This window comes from Trachymyrmex cornetzi, unplaced genomic scaffold (genome assembly GCF_001594075.2).
Source record: "Trachymyrmex cornetzi isolate Tcor2-1 unplaced genomic scaffold, Tcor1.1 scaffold16, whole genome shotgun sequence".
Lineage (NCBI taxonomy): Eukaryota > Metazoa > Arthropoda > Insecta > Hymenoptera > Formicidae > Trachymyrmex > Trachymyrmex cornetzi.
The window spans coordinates 1052067-1073636 of record NW_017296201.1 but is presented as its reverse complement, the minus strand read 5'-3'; the positions used below and the strand labels follow the sequence as shown (position 1 = coordinate 1073636).

The 21570-nt window shown below is 32.1% G+C and overlaps 2 protein-coding genes across 9 annotated transcripts in view; one reads left to right on the top strand and one right to left on the bottom strand.

The window, feature by feature from the left end:
- Cpsf6 (cleavage and polyadenylation specificity factor subunit 6) overlaps positions 1-4353 on the bottom strand; it is a 14617-nt gene extending 10264 nt beyond the window's left edge. For 3 of the 7 annotated variants that reach the window (XM_018503631.1, XM_018503632.1, XM_018503637.1), the window contains exons 1-4: positions 4282-4353; positions 1938-2162; positions 1353-1580; positions 303-782 (exon numbers count right to left, since the gene is read on the bottom strand). In XM_018503631.1, coding sequence (XP_018359133.1) covers positions 303-782; positions 1353-1580; positions 1938-2162; positions 4282-4338 — 990 coding nt within the window. In that variant the 5' untranslated portion in view covers positions 4339-4353. Of the gene's footprint in view, positions 1-302; positions 783-1352; positions 1581-1937; positions 2163-2840; positions 2910-2979; positions 3073-3629; positions 3702-4281 lie in introns of those variants that run through there. The other 4 variants (XM_018503635.1, XM_018503634.1, XM_018503636.1 and 1 more) reach the window with 4 other exon arrangements.
- On the top strand, positions 3709-21570 carry LOC108758643 (FMRFamide-related peptides). Of its 2 annotated transcripts, XM_018503686.1 has the most exons (4): positions 3709-3782; positions 12371-12605; positions 17604-18004; positions 20791-21570. In XM_018503686.1, the coding sequence occupies exons 2-4, from the start codon at positions 12603-12605 to the stop codon at positions 20996-20998; spliced, it is 612 nt and encodes a 203-aa protein (XP_018359188.1). In that variant the 5' UTR covers positions 3709-3782; positions 12371-12602; the 3' UTR covers positions 20999-21570. The 2 variants fall into 2 exon arrangements, with proteins under 2 accessions (XP_018359188.1, XP_018359189.1); XM_018503687.1 differs by lacking the exon at positions 12371-12605 and having other exon boundaries at positions 3757-3782.

The window sequence follows — 21570 nt, the reverse complement described above, 5'->3', positions numbered from 1 at the left end:
TTTTAAGATAAGTTTTTGTTAGAGCATTCTATATTTTAAGCGGTTTTTTAAGAAGAGTTAATAAAATTCATATTTTATATCTATATCTTTGTTGCAATGTTTAGTGCATATGCTTCAAGATGTTTTTATATTAATATAAGTAAATTTATACGCCCGGAGTGTATAAATTTTGCCATAACTTCATGAAATTTAATTGCATTTATAATTAAGCACAATACTAAATAAAATGACAAAGTCCAATGCATGTTCAAAACATATTTTATCTGTTAAAGAACACAAAAAAATCTGCTTATGATACATACCATTCCCGGAGGTCTATGCTGGCCAGGGCCTGGTCCAGGTGGACCCTGCTGAGGGGGACCACCTGGTCCACTAGGTCCTCGAGGTGGTCCCGGAGGACCATTCGGACGAGGTCCATTCCACGGTCCCTGCTGATAGCCAGGTGGTGGGCCTTGATTAGGATGGCCTGGCAACGGATGATGCGGGCCTGGTCCTGGCCCTAATGGCGGACCATGCATACGTGGTGGAACTTGCTGACCTGGTCCACCGGGACCTGGTGGGCCCATTCCAGGTGGTGGCATCCTTTGTGGTCTTACACCCTGTGGAGGACCCATCATCATTCTAGGACCATGATTTTGTTGTGAATGTTGAGGATGCTGAGGGTGTTGGGGATGCTGTTGATGAGGTGGCATTGGTGGCTGATGTTGATGTGGGTTATGAGGACGTTGGCTCTGACTCTGTTGCGGAGCCGGAGCAGGTCGCGTCTTACACTGTGACTCAAACTGAGAACACATAAAAAAAAAAGATTATTGTGTATAAGTTTCACGTGTATCCGCTATTGTGGATATTGTAGCGTACTATATTTGTCAAGAAGTAGAAGTGTAGCTTGTTACTTTTTATCGTTACTTTGTTATAATAACTGTTTGATAATGACATTGCGAATTTTTTATGGCGATAATGGTAACAGAAAAATTAATCGTTACTAGTAATAGATTAGAAAAGTCACTCGTTACTGGAAAAAAATAACTTGTTATTTGTGACGAGTTACTTTTACTCGTTACTCGTAATGAATAATGTTGCGTCGATGAGTTACAAGTAACAAATTACTTTATTCAGTATATAACGTGCAGTGGTGATGAGTTACTTTTCTTTCAAAATGACATTTCTAGCTTTAGCACAACTTTAGTTAATTATCATTATCAGTCATATAAAATTGCAACGTCATTATCAAATCATTAAAAGTAACAGTAAAAATAACGGCGTTATTATACTTCCATTTCCTGCTATTTGTGTATGCTGCGACACTAATTTATGTACTTTCTTTTTACATCACAATGCACAATGATACATACTTGATTGAGAGCTTGCTTGGTAGGGAACGTTACTACAGGATTCTGTCCGTGCAATTCTTTCTTGGGCAGCCTTTCCATGCATATTCTCATACTTTGCTCTGAACCCAAGGATATTACACAGAAACCTTTAGACTGACCATTGGCACGATTTTCGAAGAATTTTACTTCCGCAAAGTCAGTTACACCGATACTTTGAACAGCATCAGTTATATCTTGATCACTTGTCCACTAAGAATACAATTTGTTATTAATTTTCAATAAAAAAGTAAAATATTAAACAAGAAACTTTTTCAAACAAGTAAAAAACATTTTATTAAAACTTAAACATTGTGTAATAAAAATATAAAAAAAGACTATTTACATTGCAGAACACCATAGATATAAGGAAACAGAAGAAAATATAAAGTATGAAAAATATTAATCAAACAAAATGTGTCATATCTACATGTAGCTCTTTTGTCATATAGTATATTATCATAAGATTTTTCTTTATGTTACACACTGAAAGTAAACATTACATTATAAATGATAGGAAAAGAAGAAATCTTTAAGATGTTGGAATTAAATTTGTGCACATGTATATACCCATGTCAAATTGCCAACATATAATTGGTGTCGTCTACCAATTTGATTGGGTTGTATATTATTGCCAAGTTGATGATAAGGCGCGTTGCCATTGGTTTCTTCACTTGGTGATGTAGTGTCACCACCACCTTCTCCAGTATTCCCGGAAGAGACTCCGCCATTACCACCTGCTGGAGCGGCAATTACGTCATCATAAAGATCAACGCCGTCTCCAGCAAATTCATCCTGAAACAGATATATGAACGAGCACAATAGTAATAAAAGTACAATAAACCATTTAAATTATATTATGTTGGAAGAAACGCATAATGTTACAATGATATTAAACAGTAATTTTGATTGTATTTTAGATGATAAGCAGACTAATCAACAAATGATATATATGAGATGAATTTTAAAATATTTATTTAATACACGCACACACATGTATCAAATATGTTACAGTCAAAGTGCAAAAGAATTCTAGAAAATACAGATCAGAAAGTACAATACAATACAATACAATACAAATATTATTAGTCTATGCTTATTTCTTTATGGTGATCATTGTTCAAGCTATGTATAACTGTTGTGTTTGCCCAAGAGAAGCTTAATTAAATGTTTCATTAAATGTCTTATTAGAAAATATTTCTTTGAAAAAAAGAAATGCATCGTAAAATTTATAACAACGTATTGAGATCATCTTGTTATTCGAGCATTAAGTACGACAAGCAGGAACCACAAAATAATATAAGAATCAAGTGACGCCAATTTAAAACAATAACATTTGAAACTTCTCCAAATTTAAAATAATGCTCAATATAACAGCATGATCTCAAGACACTTACGTAAGAACCCAATATATATACATATTAATTCATGAAAAATAAATTACATCAATATGTAAAAAATCGTTAGATGTACCATTTTCTTATTACACTCAACTTCCTGCGCACCCTGTGGTTCAACCGATCAACCGATCGTACACTTCGACTGTAACAGATATGCAGATATACAGACTTTTTGCATTGTGAAGATACGATGGAGCAGAGATTGAACTCACTGTAATTTCAATTTCAGTTCAGACTTTGGCGCAGCGGATGTGCAAGGTTTATGCAACACACTGCATTCAATTATTCTTTACATTTGTTTCTTTCTGCAACATGTAATTATATTTATTTTATTTAAAATATAATAAATACTATAAAGACTATTTAAAAAAAAAAAAAAAATTAATAGTACATTTAATTCCGAACTCACACTTTATATGTTTTACAAATATCGCTATTGAATTTTCTCACGTATAAAAATTGTATACAATCTTATCTTGCAGAAGGATTGATAAAGATTCAATCTCTGCGATTCAAGTTCTCAACAATAAAAATTGATCTGTATGAAATTACATAGGTTTCAATTCCTGCCGCGATATTCTAAGACAGCGTTTTTTCGCAAAAGAGAAAAAATCATATTCAAGAATGGGAAATAAAATTGTTATAGAGACTGCAAAGAAAATATAATCTCGCATGCAGTGCGATACGTCGTAATGTATGTACGTGTTGTATGTACGTGAATTTGTGTACAGTGGTGTGCGTGTACGTGAGGGTTACAAATCACAAAAAATCGAAGGAAGAGGGGAAGAGAGAGAGAGAGAGAGCGGAGAAGGGGAGAGTGGGAAAACATAAAAGAGAGTAAACTACACGATATTCGCCTTACCGCTAGCACCATTTTGCGGTCGATTCCTGATGCGAACCCGTATTACTGTTTTAGCGCTTAGCTCCGGCAACGGGTATCGCGCGCGCGATCGACGGCAGCAGACAGGCACTAGCTATACAGGCGATCGGTCAACTACGCGACAACAAGAAAGAGGTAACACTATTGGAATGAAGCTTATCTCGTATGTGTTTGCGAACTAGTCGTTGCGGTTTATTCGTTCGTTCGTTCGTTCTTTCGCGCGCGCGCACGCGGGCGCTCGTAAGTTCCTCCTCGGAGTAGCCGAGTAGCCTCTCTCGCCGCGCCGGTTCGATAACAAGGGGTCACACAGCAATGTTCACGATGAGAAATCAACGGCGCGAGTCGATCGTTAGCAACGGCCGCACGTACACTACGATGCCGACACCACTCAGCTTCGTACGGTAACGGAATAGACGCCGAACGATAATCGCTCGCACACGGTTGCGGCGGTTGCGGCGGTTGCGGCAACGCGCAGGGTGACGCGATACGTTATGGCGCGGCGCGTTAGCGAGCGTTGCGAACTCAACATGAATATGAAAGTACGCAGATCGTTTCTCGATGTTCTTCGAGCATACGGGGATAAAGAGTACGCGTTCCTGTCGTTTTATTATTATCAAAGAGAAATGCGAATTACCTGCGCGAAATCTTGCTCGAGATCGTCGGCGTACAAATCAATGTCACCGTCCGCCATTTTACGTACACCGACGCTGACTGGCTCACTATAGTTGCGACTCGGCAGAGGCGCCACCGACCGAACTATCGTAAGGCCGGAATCGGACTACGCATTGAAGAACGTGATTGAAGATTGGAAGAGCGAAGTTTGACCAATCAGAACAAAAGGAGCCAGAATTTCTTTGTTCTCATTGGTGACGTTTCAATCTTAAAGCGGGGAGCACAGACTCTTGCATAACGCATAACACATGAGGCATAAGAAATTGAACCAACCAGAGTTCTCTATTACATGGAAGGGAAAGAAACGGAGAACTTCGATTGGTACATATTCTTATGCATTACGTGTTATGCGTTATGCAAGAGTCTGTGCTCCCCGCTTTAATCTTCAATCTCGATCTTCAATGCATAGTCTGATTCCGGCCTTAATGCCGGTATCATGCTGGATTTACCTTGGATCCGACATGCGTTGTACGACGTTCTGCAACCAATCGGAAAACAGGATTTTACTGCATATCATCGATACGAAATAAAATTCTGCTTTCTGATTGGTTGCAGAGCTTCGTACGACCACGTCAAATCCAGCGTAAATTCAGCATCACACTAGCGATTGGAGATTGCGTCTGCGTTCGCGTTTGCGTCTTTTGACCAATCAAAGAGGATCTGTTGATCAGGGTATCGATCATAAAACTTTTTTCCTAGAATGAAAAGTAAAAAGTGAAAAATTTCTCCATTAACTTGAATGGTTAAAATTTTCACCTTTTACTCTCCATCCTAGGAATAAAGTTTCATGATTAATACCCAGCAGGGCACCCTATTATGGAAATGTTCGGAATGGATTCCGATCGGAAAAAATTATTTCGTTTTCCCCAGAAAACACAATAGAAATCGAGGGAATAATTGAATAATTCACATCGAAATCCATTCCGAACATTTCCGTAATAGATGCAGCCCAGGGACTCTATTCTTGAAAAGAAACGTATGCGTAAGTCTAGGGAAATCCTACAGTATACGTTACGTGTACTATAGTATTTCCCTAGACTTTCGTATACGTTTTTTTGCAAGAATAGAGCCCCTGGGGCTCTATTCTAATGCTGTCATTTTGCTGCGGTTATTTGAATTAAGCATTATATCATTATTATTTTACTTATTTTTGTGTTTTTAATTATATTTGCTTACGCAACACATAATATAATGAATTTGGTTTTAATTAATTTTCTACAAATTTTTTCTCACTCTAATATTAACGTTTTCTCTTTGGGAAGCGATATATACATTTTTATTGCTTCCCAAAAGAGAAAGTGTTAATATTAAAGTGAAAAGAAGCTTGTGGGAAATTAATTTTTATTATGGCCAAAGATAAAGCCAAATTTATTATATCATACATTGCAAATTAATATATTTAAAAACACAAAAATTAGTAAAATAATAAATAAATTAATTATTATGACATCAGTAAATAAAAAGTGTAAACTTTACCTTTAATTTTAATAAATAAAATAAATTATAAAATTGAATTACCAGAAAATGTTGTGATTTATTTTCTTCTTATTTTCTCCATTGAAAATAGAAACTGCTGAATCTGAAATTTAAAGATGAATATTAAACAAACACATTATTTTAGTAAATTTTGTCCTATATGCAATTATAAGCAATATCTATATATAAAAATAATGTTTTTTTTTTTAATGCAGTGTCCCGTTTTTCCCACAGAAATTAACTATATACTCTCAACTTGAAATAGAGTTTCAATGAAGAAAAAACGAGTCAATCTGTAGAGGCCCTCCACAACCCCCACCGATTATAATCGACGGTCATCTTTTATTTATATACATACCGTAAAATGGGATAACTATATAGAATACAGGCCCAGAGACGAATCCGAGCCATAATGAATCGCTTCTTACTCCGGATCTACAATAGAGTTTTAAGCTTTAAGCCATAAGAAATGGGCGAATCACAGTCGCTTATTCTTCTCGGATTCGACTGTAATTGGTCAATTTCTTACAGCATAAGGCTTAAAACACCTATTGTAGATCCAGACTACCGCTAAGGCCTGTTCTACAACAGAGTCGTAAGCGGTAAGCCGTAAGAAATTAACCAATCATAGTCGATTATTCTTCCTCACATTTAACTGTGATTGGCCAATTTCTTACGGCTTACGACTTGCGACTCTATTGTAGAACAGGCAGGTAAGGGCCGAACCGTTTGCCGACAAACAGAACGCGTCTTCAATTAGTCGACAGCAACAGTAGTTGGTAAACCGCGCGAACACGCACTGCGAAGTGCGTGCATCAAGGCCCGTCTACAATACACGGAGTAAGAAGTAAGAGTAAGAAATTGACCAATCACAGTCGATTATTCTTCTCACATTCGACTGTGATTGGTCAATTTCTTACTCTTACTTCTTACTCCGTGTATTGTAGACGGACCTTTACGCGGCCGGCATCACCTCGTGCCCGGAGCACTTGGCGTCAGAGCGTTGCAGTGATCATAAGTAGCCACCTAAGCAATGTCCCAAAGAGAGTTCCGCTTTCCTGTCGAAACATCGAAGATATGATTTCATCGCCGAAATAGAATTCCATCGAATGGGTTTTGTTCAAAGTTCATTCATTAATTATAATTTAGTCCGATAACTTTAACGACACTCCCGAGCAAACGCGTTCGTTCACTTTCAATGAAATCGGCGGACGAGGGTACGTTAGCTTCCCCGTTGTTGGATTTTTACACGAAGAGAACGATTTTACTCAATATTTAAAAATTTATCTAGATATATTATTCGGATAGATCGGAAAATTTTTAGATATATTTGAGGAAAACCGTTCTTTTCGTGCATATCCTCCGGGTACTGAGCCGGGTACTTCTCACCACGTCAAGGTGTACCCGTGAGAAGGAAGATATTATTTGAAAAATGTAATATACAGCTATTATCTATATTACTATGCAATTATCGGTTGACTTTTAGAAATGAATATCAAGTACACGTCAATTTGTCACATTGTGAAATAAATTCAGAGCAGATAAGGGCTGAATCTCTTATTACGGCGTCTGTAAGATATGATTAGAGTCATGGAATGAGCTAGCAACTAGAGATTAATAAAAAAAAGGAATATTTCCTTTATTACCAACAAATAATTCTATAAAGTTACGCTTAATTGTTTATACGGATCGTATAAAGAAAGATGCACAAAACAAAAAATTAATTAAATTATTAATTACGCAAATTATATTAATTGTGAAAGTAGGAATCGCATAAATTGCGTTATTTGCATAAGAGCATTTATTAACGTTGTTTTTTTATGACTCGTGTGATACCGTTCAAAGAATAATCGAGATACTCAAGCGAGACAAAAATGTTACATTAAACAAAAATAATTGTCGCAAAATAGTAATAAAGTCTGTTTTTCCATATCGGGTTTTGATTCCAAACGAATGCACCTTATAAAACATCTGTTCCACGTAATACGTGATTATATCATCTCGATCCCTTTATGAATAATTAATCGTGCAAGTAATCGTATATTGTGAGTATTTATAAAGTAATAACGTTTCGTATTATATTAATTGTAACAGATTGAAAAAGTCATTCATTACTGAAAAAAATAACTCCTAATATGTAACGCGTTACTTTTTACTCGTTACTTGTAACTAGTAACATTACGCGTTACTCGTTAGCTCGTTACTTATTAATTTTTTTCAGTAAGTAACGCGTAATGATGACGATTTTTCAAAGTGACTCTAGTTAATTAGCGTTATCGTCATAAAAAATTGCAACATTGTCATCAAATCGTTTAAAAAGTAACGGCAAAGACTGAAAAGTAATGTTTGCTAACTCTGGCGATTATTAGTTTGTAATAAGTTTATATTACACAAAATCTCGCAAGGTACACAGTATTTTTAATAAAAGATTGACGCCTTGCGGTTTTTTGTTACTTTTGAATTGTTGAATTTTGTCGTTTAACGTTTTATTCCACATTCTTAATCCAAGAAAAGTAATAGGTTAATTATATTCAAATTCACAATGCAACGTATTTGTTACATTCCGCAGTAACAAGTATAAGTTACGTACGTTTATGTAACTATCTGCTCAATGTCGGCAATAGAGAAACGATCTTTACGCTATAATATTAAACTTGAATACGAGCTTATGCAACGGAACATGACGACACCGATCTCCTTTTGCTCAGGCAAGCTTTTTCATTTAAAGGATAACTGATATGTGCTTGCTTTTGTTGTTTTTGATGTATGCGTTTTAACTTTCAGAAAGAGGCATTAATTCATAAGAAAGTCTCTTCGCTTTCAATAAATTTTAATTGTAATTCAGAACTTATAGTGTTTAAAATGCTTTAAAGAATTATTATAATAAAGTATCTTTATGTTAAGAATATTATATTTTAATTTTACATTGCAATTATTTAATTTTAAATAATTCAATTATTTTCGCAATTTTACTGCAATTAAAATCAATACACCGTGAAAGAAATTTACTGAATTTTAGTAAATATTTCCTTGAATACTCCTAGCGAAATATTTATTAAATGTAATATATGCATTAGATACACAAGAACCATTAGTTTTATTCAGTTATCATTTTATTTCATTTATCTAAATATTTATTTACCGTAAGTAAATATTCCGCTAGGACTGTATATCAAAAGAAATATTTATTAAAATTTATATAAATTTTTTTGTGTACAGATTCAAAAATCTCGCATGTAATCGATTTTAATTTGATTTTTTCTTAGCCAAAATATTAAAGGAAGTTATTACTGATTGCAAAACTCTCTAATTTTCAACGTTATGTTTCTCGATTATTAATTGTAAAATTAAATCATCAATACAATAAACTTTATCTGAACACGGCTAAATATGATACAATTTTAATTATCCATTGACTTCTTTTAAAGTTTAGCTCAAAAGAGACCTTTAGTTTTTACTTCGTTGTAACAGGAAAATAATTAATGTTTCGTTGTTTTACGGAAAAATATATTTATAAGTGGACAAAGAATTTCTCATTAAAAAGTCATCAACTTCTTTGAAACATTGTAAATACGACTTTTGATACTTAACATTTGACTAAAAAAGAGATTTAGTCATAAAGTCGTATTAATTACTTACTATATAATATAAATATAATAACAAAAATAATATTTACAATTTTCAAAATAGTTATTTATTTTATTATATCACTATATAATTATTTCTTAAATATATGTAATTGTGTAATCACAAATCGATGGTCAGTTTAAATTTGGGGAGTAGTTATGTATGTGACTAATACATAAGTAAAATGTTTATGCTACAAATTTATTGCATCGCAAACATGCAGCCATCGATTTTTAAATATTATTTGTTACAAGTTAAATGAATAAATTTGTTCAATTATGTCATTGAAATATACGTATCGTGAAAAATTTTTTATTAACCTATTTACAAAATAAATTTTGATATCGTTATAAAAAGAATTTGATAGTAGCCATATACATACGTTTAATTTTATCATTATTAACGAATATTTTTATTTTAACAAGATTTTTATCTAATTAGATGTTTAACATAATTTTTTGTGCTGTGCAGTATTTATCGTGTTATGCGTGTTATTCGTATAATGTTTCTTATAATTTACTATAAAAAGATGCTATGAGAGATTTGGTATAAACGCGAAAGGGATTACAAAATTTAATTGTAAAATTTGTTTAACACATGTACCAAACAAAGGTGACAAATATTTTGCATTTATCGAAAATAATTTTTGCAGCGAGTAGAAAAAAATATTTGTTACACCTGCAAATAATAATTTGTAATCCTTACATTCGCAAATGGAATTGATCATTATGGATTAGGATTAGCGTGCATAGCAAATTTTTTCCCTCCTCAGTATAAAAAAATTATTTGAGCAATAAAGGAGAATAAAAGCTAACGCAGGATGACAGTGTAATAAATATATTAATTTACTTTACATATATCTTGATAAACGTTTCGACTATATATCTGGTCATCCTCGCAGTATCGCAAACCAAACGTATTAACCGCTACTTTACAAAATTGCCGTCTACAAAATATACCGAGGATGACCAGATATATGGTCGGTACGTTTATCAAGATATATGTAAAGTAAATTAATATATTTATTGCACAGTTACGCTGCGTTGGCTTTTATGCTCCTTTATTGTTCAAATTTAATTTGTTCGGAAGCCGTTTGTTTAAAGTGTGTTTAATACGCGAGCAAAAACTTATAAAATAAAATTAATGTTTATAATGTGAATAAATAGAAGCGTGCAACAAACCGGTACTTACAACAAATAATTTGTAGATACAGTGACAACAAATGTCGGTGATGAAAACGAATACAATTTAAGATTCTTCTGTCATGGAGATTGATGCTAGTCTGTTATTCCAATCAATTATTAATAATAAAAGCAATCATGTATCTGCCAGATGGATTGTTATTTGGTAGCAATACTAATTACTGTATAGTTATTTTATTTTTAATAACAAACATCTTAGTTTGTTTTGACATTTGAATAAATTTTTAAAAGAAAATTTAACATTCTAAATAAAAAATAAATAAAATGTTCGATCTAAACTGTAGGAAAATTGAGAAATAAAATTATTATTTGTAATCCAAATATGTACATACATGCAATCGAAACTTATTTGATTCGCCACGAGATTAACAGTAGTTATCGTAATCCTCGCATTACGCGCGCGCGGGCGTACAATGCGTTGAATATGTATAGCTTTTACAAGCAAATTTGCTTTGCTTTTCTGTACCACGAAAGGTAACATATAATGGACAGTTTGTATGAAGAAAAGACGAGTTTACTGCAGCTTGTTGCGAAGTATGATCATATCGCGTATGCGTAAGCGCGTTAAAACTTAAAAAGCCCTGACGTATTTCTCGTCCGAAACTCGGAATCCCTCAAATTAGTTTAATGGAAAAAAGTTCGCACATAACACATTTTATATATGCTTTCTGAAACTATCGTTAATCAAACATTAAAATTGACGTACGTAAATCAAATGTCTGCATGACTTAACTTCTCGTATAAAGTTCTTTTTACTGCGATATCTTATAGTAACTGACGACACAGATGTACTTTCGTCACTCCACCATTATACTGCGTTTCTGTAACAGAAAACAATTGTATAAAATAAAAGTTACTCTCTTACACTCTAAATATACTCTAAATTGCTTGCAGTGAAATCTCACTTTAAGAGAGTGCAACCACTCTTGAAAAAAAGTGAAAATATTTCACTTCTTGAAAAAAAGTGACCGTCTTCACTCTTTTTAGAGTGAAATCGTTTTTTTTTTTTTTGGCGTGAGATTTCATTCCTTTGAAGTGAAAATTCACTCTAAAAAGACTGAAAATTATCACTCTTTTTCAAGAAGTGAAATATTTTCACTTTTTTTCAAGAGTGGTTGTATTTTTACTTTCTTGAAGTGAGATTTCACTGTAAGAAATTTAAAGTGTATAAAAATTTAATACTGGCTAATACTCGAAAGACAGTTATTAATTATTTATTTTAAGTATTAAAAACACTGTTGTTCAGAGTAGTACTTCTAATATTAGTACTCCAAATAAGTAATTAATTACTGTCTTTTAGTAATAAATCGGCTAGTATTAAATTGGCCAATATTAGATTTTTGTAAGGGTAGGCTGAGAGAGAGTAAAAGTGCTTTACCTGTTGCTACTTCATTCGATCTTCATGAATCATACGTTAAAGCACGATGTATAAATGGAGAGTCGGTTGTTCCGACACCGTTGTTGTTTCTGCACAGTGAATTTTTGCGCGATAGATAAACATGATAAATAAACCGAGAGAGAAGAAGAGATCAGGGCGTCGATATTGTTACCGATGACGTGACGGCAGCCAGGATCCTCTCGCATCCGCCCCTATGATTATTATTTACCGAGAGTCATAAATAATAAAGAAGATTACGTAGGTCGGTAGCCGGTGGTGATGGTGTAATTGAATCAAAATAATGTAGAGGTATCGTGTTGTGCGCTCCGACCAATCATAACTCAGGTGAAAATGTCTCCTCCTCACAGATACAGAGAGAGAGAGGACCAATGCGCGAGGGGAAGAGGGGAAATATGCGCGCCGAGGTGCACCTATATAAAGGGTGTCATCGCCAACCCCAGGCACCCATTCCACCAGAAACCACCACCAAACCACGCCGTCGCTACATTCACCGTATTACGTTTTTTCCATTTTGACCCTTACGTTTCGCGATCTCGTCCTCTGCAACGGCCTACGCATCGAGAAGTCTAAAACGACAAAATGGTGAGTGTTTTGTCGCTGTCGTTATTGTGGAGTGAGTGTTTCACCGCGGAGAGATGTGCGGTGATTGTTCCGTGAATTAATCTTCTATAATTGTGTGGATTAACATCTAAGCTATCTTTTCAACTGAATGTTGGTTGATGATAATCAAGAATATGTAGCGAGAAGTCAAACGATCTCTGTCCATCTTCATATATTTAGCGAACAAAAAAAAGAAAGATGCTGTCTTAATTTCCGCAAATCATATAATGAATCATAAATATTTAATTTACTATTCCGTTGTTTAGTACTTTAGTTTACGTACATTGTAATTACTTTTATTAATCAGTAACTTACACCCCGAAAGAAATATTTTGCTGTTTAGCGATTCCTTCTTAATGTCAAAGGATTTTTCATTTATATACGACCTCGAGAAAATACTTTGCAAAGTAGAAGAATATTATATTACCATAAGAGATGCTGAATTTAAGATTGCAATCCCCTTAATGCTAGAAAAATGTCTTGCATGTACTGACATGTATGCATAGCTACGGTAGTACGTAAATGACAAACTTCTTCTAACAAATAAGGGTGCTGCTAGTATCTTGTTTATCTTCTTATTTCAAAAGGTTTTTTTCGGGTTATTATAGTAGATTTTTCTATAGAGGAATTTATTTTTAATCATAGCTCATGTTCACAGATCCTCATTTTATAGATCCTCATGTTTATAGATCCTTATTTTTATAGATAAATAATGAATTAGGCACGTGTTATAAATACACGCTCCTAATTCATGTAAGATTATTTGCTTACAAGAAATGCTAAGAGAAATTCCCCGCTTATTGGCAGAATTTTTTTTGTGCATTACGTAAAAATTAAAATGTAATATTTTCAAAAAATGCAAAATTTTAACACGATTTGGATACAAATATGGCAGCATATTTCTTTACTAAAATTAAGATTTATAACATGTTAAATTAATACATTTTCAGCTTTCATTATTTTAACTAATGTTTTAAACATGTTACATTATTTTTATGTTATTTAACCACTTACTCATTGTGTCAATTTAACACTAAGAAATATTAAATATCAATTTAGTACCAATTATTTAAATTATGTTATTATGTTAAATTAATACTCGGATATGTAAAAAATTCAATAAAAATAACAAGAACATAAGTTAAAACATTTTAACAAAAGTACAAAATGTTTTTATTATGTTGACTTTTATATGCCCTATATTTCTTTATATTGTTGTTTAATAATTAAGGGTCCTTTACTATTGTGACATTTATTTGAATTTTTATTATGTATCATATATATTATTTGTTTAGTTTGTACGCAGGAAATACTTCGTACATTAGAGAGATAAAAGGAACAAGCGGAGAGAGAGAGAGAGAGAGAGAGAGAGAAGGGGAAAGATTTTAAAATTCTATTTTGTTTTCATCTTAAATAACGATTTTTATATAAATATATATCAAAGAAAATGTTCTTTCCAAATTATTAAATGCACTAAAAGGTTTAAATTTTTTTAAATTTTGTTTTAAATAATGTTAATGATTCAATGATTCTAAAAAAAAATTGATAATTTTTATTTTAGAAGAAAAAATAGGATAGAAATTGATTTTTCAAAATAATAAAAAATATTTTTAAAACTGGCATTTATAAAAAATTTTTTAGCAGTAATATGCATCGTTTTTTGGAAATTTTGTTAGAAATATAAAACGAACGTACAAAATTGGATTCCAAAGGTGGATTTCTTGCATCACCGAATTTGTCTCCGTGATAAATCCTCTGTTGCTTTTGTATATTATTTTCCTCTTTCGTGCAATGTTTTTCTTTGAGATATGCTTTCTTATTATTCCAGCTAATTTCCATTTTCATTTAACTATCTTATAGCGTGGACACATGTTTACTTACTATTGAACTGACGTGGCAAATCTTGTATGCTCCCTTACAATTTTCATAAACTTATCGACTTAATTTTGTCGGATTTATCGTGGTGCCATTTTGTTTTTCTGAACATTCTCATGACACTTCGGATTTATTAAATCACAGCTTAAAAATGTTGATAATAACTAGCTGTTACATTCCATTACATTTAATAAATAGTAAGATAAAAGGACATCTCTAATTAATTTCCAAGAAAATTGAATGCGTGGTGTGATAAGGATTTATAATAAAGAAATATTTCATAATATTAACTTGATTTAATTTTCTTTTGAAATATGTTTGTTTTTATTTCGAAGATTAATATAATAATGTTTGAAGAACGGAAAATGCATTTTCAGTATTAACATTTATATTTCAGAAGATATTCAATGATAGATTCTTTCTTGATTAAAATATTTGAAGTTTTATTGTGATTTTTCGCAATTTTTAACATATAATATTTTAAATTCAATTAAATTAACTATTTTAAAGCTTAAAAATTAAAATAAAATAAATTTGAAATCAAAGGGCTGAGTCAAGCGACGTGATTGATTTAATCATTGCTTAAAAATCTGTTCGAATATTAAAACAAATTGAGACATTTATTATAAAAAAGAAATTTCAAAACTGAAAAGATCTTTTTATAGATCGTTAATATTGTTTTTAGTAAAATTTTTATAAAATTAAAATAATGAAAATAGGGCTACGAACCAAGCAAGGCTCTTGATGCTATATTATTAAAAAAACAAACAGTTTATTAGAGTATACGTTTCGACCTCGATCGGATTCTCAATGTAAAAACAATAAAATTCAAACGGAATTAACTAATCATTCTAATAACAATGAAACAAAAATATATAATGTAATTATAAGAACAAAAAATTATAAAACCTGTTAACCAAATTCATAGCTATGTGTAGACTGTGAAATACATTCCAAATTGCTTTGTAGTCGTCAACGGTTGTCTTACAGTAGAATTAAACGAAAAATATGTAAATAGTACAGAGACAACCGTTGACGACTACAAAGCGATTTAATAATCTGGAATGTATTTCACAGTCATAGCTATGAATTTGGTTAATAGGTTTTATAATTTTTTATTCTTATAATTACATTATATGTTTACGTTTTATTATTATTAGAATGATTAGTTAATTCCGTTTGAATTTTATTATTTTAACATTGAGAATGACCCGATCGAAGTCGAAACGTATGTTCTAATAAACTGTTTGTTTCTTAATAATATAGCGTCTTGTTTGGCTTGTAGCCCTATTCTCATTATTTTAATTTTATAAATTATTTGAGCTTTTTCTTATATTATTTTAAAATATTTATATTTTTGAAAAAAAATAGTAAAGATAAGGAAACAGAATAACTACTTCAAAATTCAAGCTTATTTTTTCTGAAGAACAGTAGGTAAAATTAATGTATAAAATATTATTACTTTATATTAAATAATTAGGTTAATTAATTAGATTCTTTATAATTATATTATATGTTCGCTTATTGAAAATTATGATTTTGTTATTTGTTCATATGTTCGACATCTTGGGAAAAATTTTTTCTTTCTTCTCTCTATTTTAATCATTAGTTACTTAAAAATATCTCTTTAGTGGTGGTATTAACTTTAAGGCAACTGAAAAATTTGCTATTAATTGTTAACACAATAATACCACTCATTCAATATAAAGTATAACGCAACGAAACGCGAGCGGCGTAAGTAAGAATCTGAGTAGTAAGTACGCATATTAATACTGATGCAGTGCAATCTACGTAAAGTAACAATAAAGATCAATTAATTAATAAAAAAACTTGTATGTCTGGGCTTACATTAATATTCGTATCCCTAAATCGTGGTAAATCTGCAGGTTTTTAACAATACGTGTAGTAAGTTTGTGACGTGATTATGAAGGGCAGTCGCGTACACAGTTAATTAAAGTAATATAAGGCACCACATTAATCTTGCTCAGTACGCCATGATATTGTTAAACAGGATATTAATACAGATAATAAGACGCCAATAATTTATTATGTGACGCACGTGCGCGTTGGACGATACATTCTCTTGTTGCACTTCGTAATTCAAGTCAACTTTGATAAATCAATTACATATCGCCTAATAACGTCATTTGATAATTCTGAAATTTATAATCTGTATTACGAGATTGGATAGACATAAGTATGTGACATTTATGTAAGTCTAATCTACTATGTCTACTATGTCTGTACGCGATTTAACAGACTTTATTTTCACTTGTTTAGTTACTGTTTTGTACAATAGAACATTACATACCAATTTTCTTGTTTTCTCAAAAAATAGAAATTAATCCGTTACGTAAAAATTTTAATTTACACTTACAAATCTGTGATGTTTATATAAAATATAACTTGTCGTTAGTTATTAGTATATCTTATATTTGGTTAATTATATATTTATTTTACTATTGATGTAATCTCCTTCTGTTTAAATAAATACGTATGCAAAAAATATTCACCAAATCATTCAAAGAATTGTTCGTTAAAATTTTATTTTATTAAAAATTTTTATTAAACATTGTCTTTAAGTGTGAATGTTGTTGTTAAGAGGATAATTTTATCTTTATTGCCAGTAAAGCATTTTCACAGCCAATACTGAAAATATGTAGTATATACAGATCGTGTTACATATGTATATACTACATATTTTGATACAGTATTGGCTGTGAAATACAACCTGTAAGGTATAAAGTACAAAATATTTCAATATTTAAATTTCTATTTCAATAAATCTAATCTAAAATAATATCTAATAAAAATAATGCGATTTATTGAATGATTATATAAAGATAATAGGGAACACCACTGTTACTGAAAAAAAGTAATAATAATGGCAGAGGCGTTACAACTAATGCGTTGCTTGCCAACTCTGATGATAATCATAATTATTTATAATAACATGTTATGTAGTCACAAATATTAAAAATTTTTTTCTCAATATAACAAAATTTGCAAATAATGGGCAAGTTTTATGGAATATAAAATTAAAAAAGATAAAAAATATTGCATGCGATATATACACAGTTTTATTCATACAATTTTTGATTGCAGATCGCACTTTGGGCTTTCATTGTGATGGCATTTCTCTATAATTGGATGTTCGTATCTTCTTCGATATTGACGCCACTCCAGGACGAGAGTAGCTTGAGAATCTTCAAGGAATCGCCGAATGAATTTGAATATGTGATAAAAAGACATGGCATCAATGAGCGTAAAGAAAATCCCGAAACCAAAGAGAGACGCAGCACTATGGGTTCTTCCTTCATTAGATTCGGACGCAGTCAGTCTGCCTTCAACCTCGCCGATAATTCCGACGAAGAAACTAATTCGATGGTTAGCAGGCATCCCCGATGGAAGTCGCCGGATATCGTGATCAGATTCGGTCGATCTAACTTCAAGGCTGTCAACGATGGGCAACTCAAGCGCGGGCGAAATGATCTCAATTTTATCAGGTAACCATCTTGTCGCATTTTTGACCTAATATCGAAACGTAAAGAAGAGTTGACTGGATGGATATAGTTCTCTAAATTACATCTCATAAATTTTGTTTATTACTGAAAATATAAACGATGTGTGTATATAAAGGAAAGTCATCGATACCGATCGATACATATCACTTCATTTTTGGGTAATATTTCTAAAATAAAAGCTAAAAATAAAACTTTAGGAACATAAATGCAAACTAGAAAGTGTCTTTTATTAGATAACATAGCAATTTTTTATAATTCAATCATTTATTCGATGGCACAACATCCGAAAGTCGGGATAGAGTCTACCTCTTGTATGTCCGTGGTGCGCATGCAGGTGGTACACAGACATACAGAACGAATTTAACGCCGATTCCGAACGGCAGTTTGAGAGGTTTTCTTGACAGTACACTCTTGGTGGTTTGCCAGATCACTGAAAAGGAACTACGAACGCGTGAAAATTTCTTGAATCTGTCGGGGATCGAATCCCCATAGCAAAAACGTCACAGTTACATTACAACAATCATGGTTACGACATGGTGATGTACGAATGTCCGCTTTTATCACAAATGTGATGTCACAGCAATGTCATGGTGATGTGCGAATGTCTTTGTAACATATGTGTTATTTTGTTATGACAAACTCACAGTGACATCATATTTTCTTTTTGACTATTATGACTCTATTGTGACGTGACTCTTTGCTATGGGGAACCCCTAGCATGGTAGATGCGCGCGGTCCAGTCTGTTCACTATTCTACGCTCGTGCTCAGTTTTCTATAATATTGTTTGCAATTTTTCAATAACTAATTTTTTCGTAAAATAAGCAAAAATGAACATCTGAGAAAATGGGTCCCAAAGTTGATACAATAATGTCATATATTCCTATCCTTTTTCTTTCACGGAAGTTATCAAAATACAAAGTAACTACAAGCGAATATATATAAGATTTTCTAGATTTTTTCATTTGGATATAAAATGTTTTTTGTTGATTTATATGCATATTTTATACTGATCTGCAAGAAATAAACATGTAACGCGACAGTTTCTTTTTTTGAGTTTTCTGATAAATACATGATTACCATAAGTTTCGATAGGGCTGTTTCACACTGTAACGTAACACTATAGATATTAAATTATGGAAAAAAGAAAATCGTAAAAATTTTATCTTCGCATTTATAGAATTCGTTTTTGGCTGATTTTGTATAAAAACAAACCACAAATATATAAACTATGAGTTTTTACTTCTTTAATTATCTAGACAGATTATATTTTTATCATAGTATTAGTTGAACCCATACTATGGAGATCCAAAAATTATGCGTAATTTTATAAATTTTTTAAAGCGACACATTATAAAAGAAATAAAAAATTTTAAGTTCTTAATTCTATACAAGTTAAACTAAATAAAAAATTTTTCTACGTATTGTACTGAAATAAAATGGTAGCGCTGAAGCCTTTCTACGCTTGCTATTCCAAAGTTCTGTTTAGCAGCTAGCAATAAGATTGTCGTACATGTTTCCGCAACCTACATATCAGTAAGTCGGGTTGCCTATCTGCCTATGGGCAGGGGCATGCTTTATTGATAACATAGAATAAGATTAGATCGCAAGTCCGGCGGGGAATGAGACAAGAGAAATTGAATTTTACATTCTGGTATAGTGTTTAATAATACAAATTATAATACATATTTATATTTATATATTTTTAAATATTTATCAAGTTTCATTTATGTTAGATGAAATCAGACATTATTAAATCCATATTTTATATCATATTATTGAATTTTACATTATACCAGAATGTAAAATTCAATTTCTCTTGTCTCATTCCCCATCGGACTTGCGATCTAATCTTATTCTGCGTTACCAGTAAAGCATGCCCCGTAGGTAGATAGGCAACCCGACTTACTGTAAACTTGATGTGTAGGTTGCGGAAACACCCTGTACACTTTGACCTAGAATAAAAAATAAAACTTTTTCATGATCTGAAAGTACAATTTTTGGTTTTTAACTATAATTACATATTCATATTACTACGTAATTATAAGTATTATTGCTATAATATTCATAGTTATTATAACAATAAAAATTATTGAAATTACTATAACTTCATAGTCATTTTTTAGGACAACTATATTAAATAATAATATAAAGTTATAGTAATTTGATAAAAGTCCTGATAACAAGTCTCGACAAACACGACCTCCAATAATAAATCGTTTGATCTCTACAAGGTGCCACTTTTCAAAACTGTCTAATACCACAATATTTTATTTACGGCGAATATGATGCATTCCTATGTCATTATTTGCATTTTCTAAGTACATATCTAAATAAAAAGTTATAAATGCACAAAATAGAGAACACTCATTAATTGCAAAGCAATAATATAAACGACCAAATATGAGCAAATTTAGGTGTTTAAAAGAGCATTTTTAATGACCTAATAAAATCGTATACATATGTTTCAACTCATAGAGCCTTCTACAATTTAACAATACACAAAATAATAGATAAATTAACATTAATTTCATCAAATCTCATCTAAACATACTATATATCTATAAATGTATTAAATTATATTCTTTAACATTAATAAAAGCTGATTATTTCTTAAACTTCTTTCATTAATAACATTTTGACGATCGACGAGTGACGGCTAAGACACTCAAGGTTATGGTCATCGGGTCTGGCTGCCTCTATCGATAGTTTTACCCATGTAAAAGTTAATAAGAATTTGGAATGATTAAATAAATTTTGCTTGAAATAGGTTTGGTCGTAGTGTACAAGTCGTGCCGGCTTCTCTCGATTTATCTGCGGTGTGTTCGGAGCTTGTGTCAAACATCGTGGTCAGCGACACGAAATTACATCCGGATGTGTCGAGGTTTCTCCGCCTTTGCAACGGCCTGAATAAGATAATCGATGAAATCAGTTTGGACACCTCAGAGCATCAGGATAGCCCGAGTCGTCACGAGTAGACCAGCCTGCTTGCTGTTATCCGAGCTCGTCCGAGATCCGAGATCGTCCCATGTGGATTCGTCCTGTGGATTCGATGTCGAATGTCAACGAGGATTCGCAGCGTTCCAGTTTGTCGAATCAATTTGACCGCTATGACCGAATTGCATTTGGCTTTGAGATGACGACCGGATCGCGTTACTATCAGCGCGGATTTATACTTAAATGGATCTCTCGCACATCGATTTGTCAAACAATTTGAAAATCATTACTCGATTGTTGCAATACTGCGAAGAAACAATAAGATCTATTTGAATAAGATTCTCTTCTATTCCTTATTCCTTTGTTAAGTTAAACAAGTCGCAGTGTCACAAATGTCACGAGTCACGAAATGCTAATCTATATCAAATTTTTTAATATGTGAACTCGTTGCGTCTTTCTTGAAAATAAAAATCGAAACAAGCAAATTATACTTTTTTTAATTTTTCATATAATTACCATACTTGTTGTTCTAGTATATTCGTAAGTGATTATTATCTACTTTCCTTAATATATAGTTAGCAATTTTGAGTAAACACAACACATTTTAAGCCCA

Bases quoted from the DNA above. Each gene is read 5' to 3' on its own strand.
- LOC108758643 (XM_018503686.1), top strand. The intron at 18,005-20,790 runs GTAACCATCTTG...TGCTTGAAATAG, and splicing joins AATGATCTCAATTTTATCAG to GTTTGGTCGTAGTGTACAAG.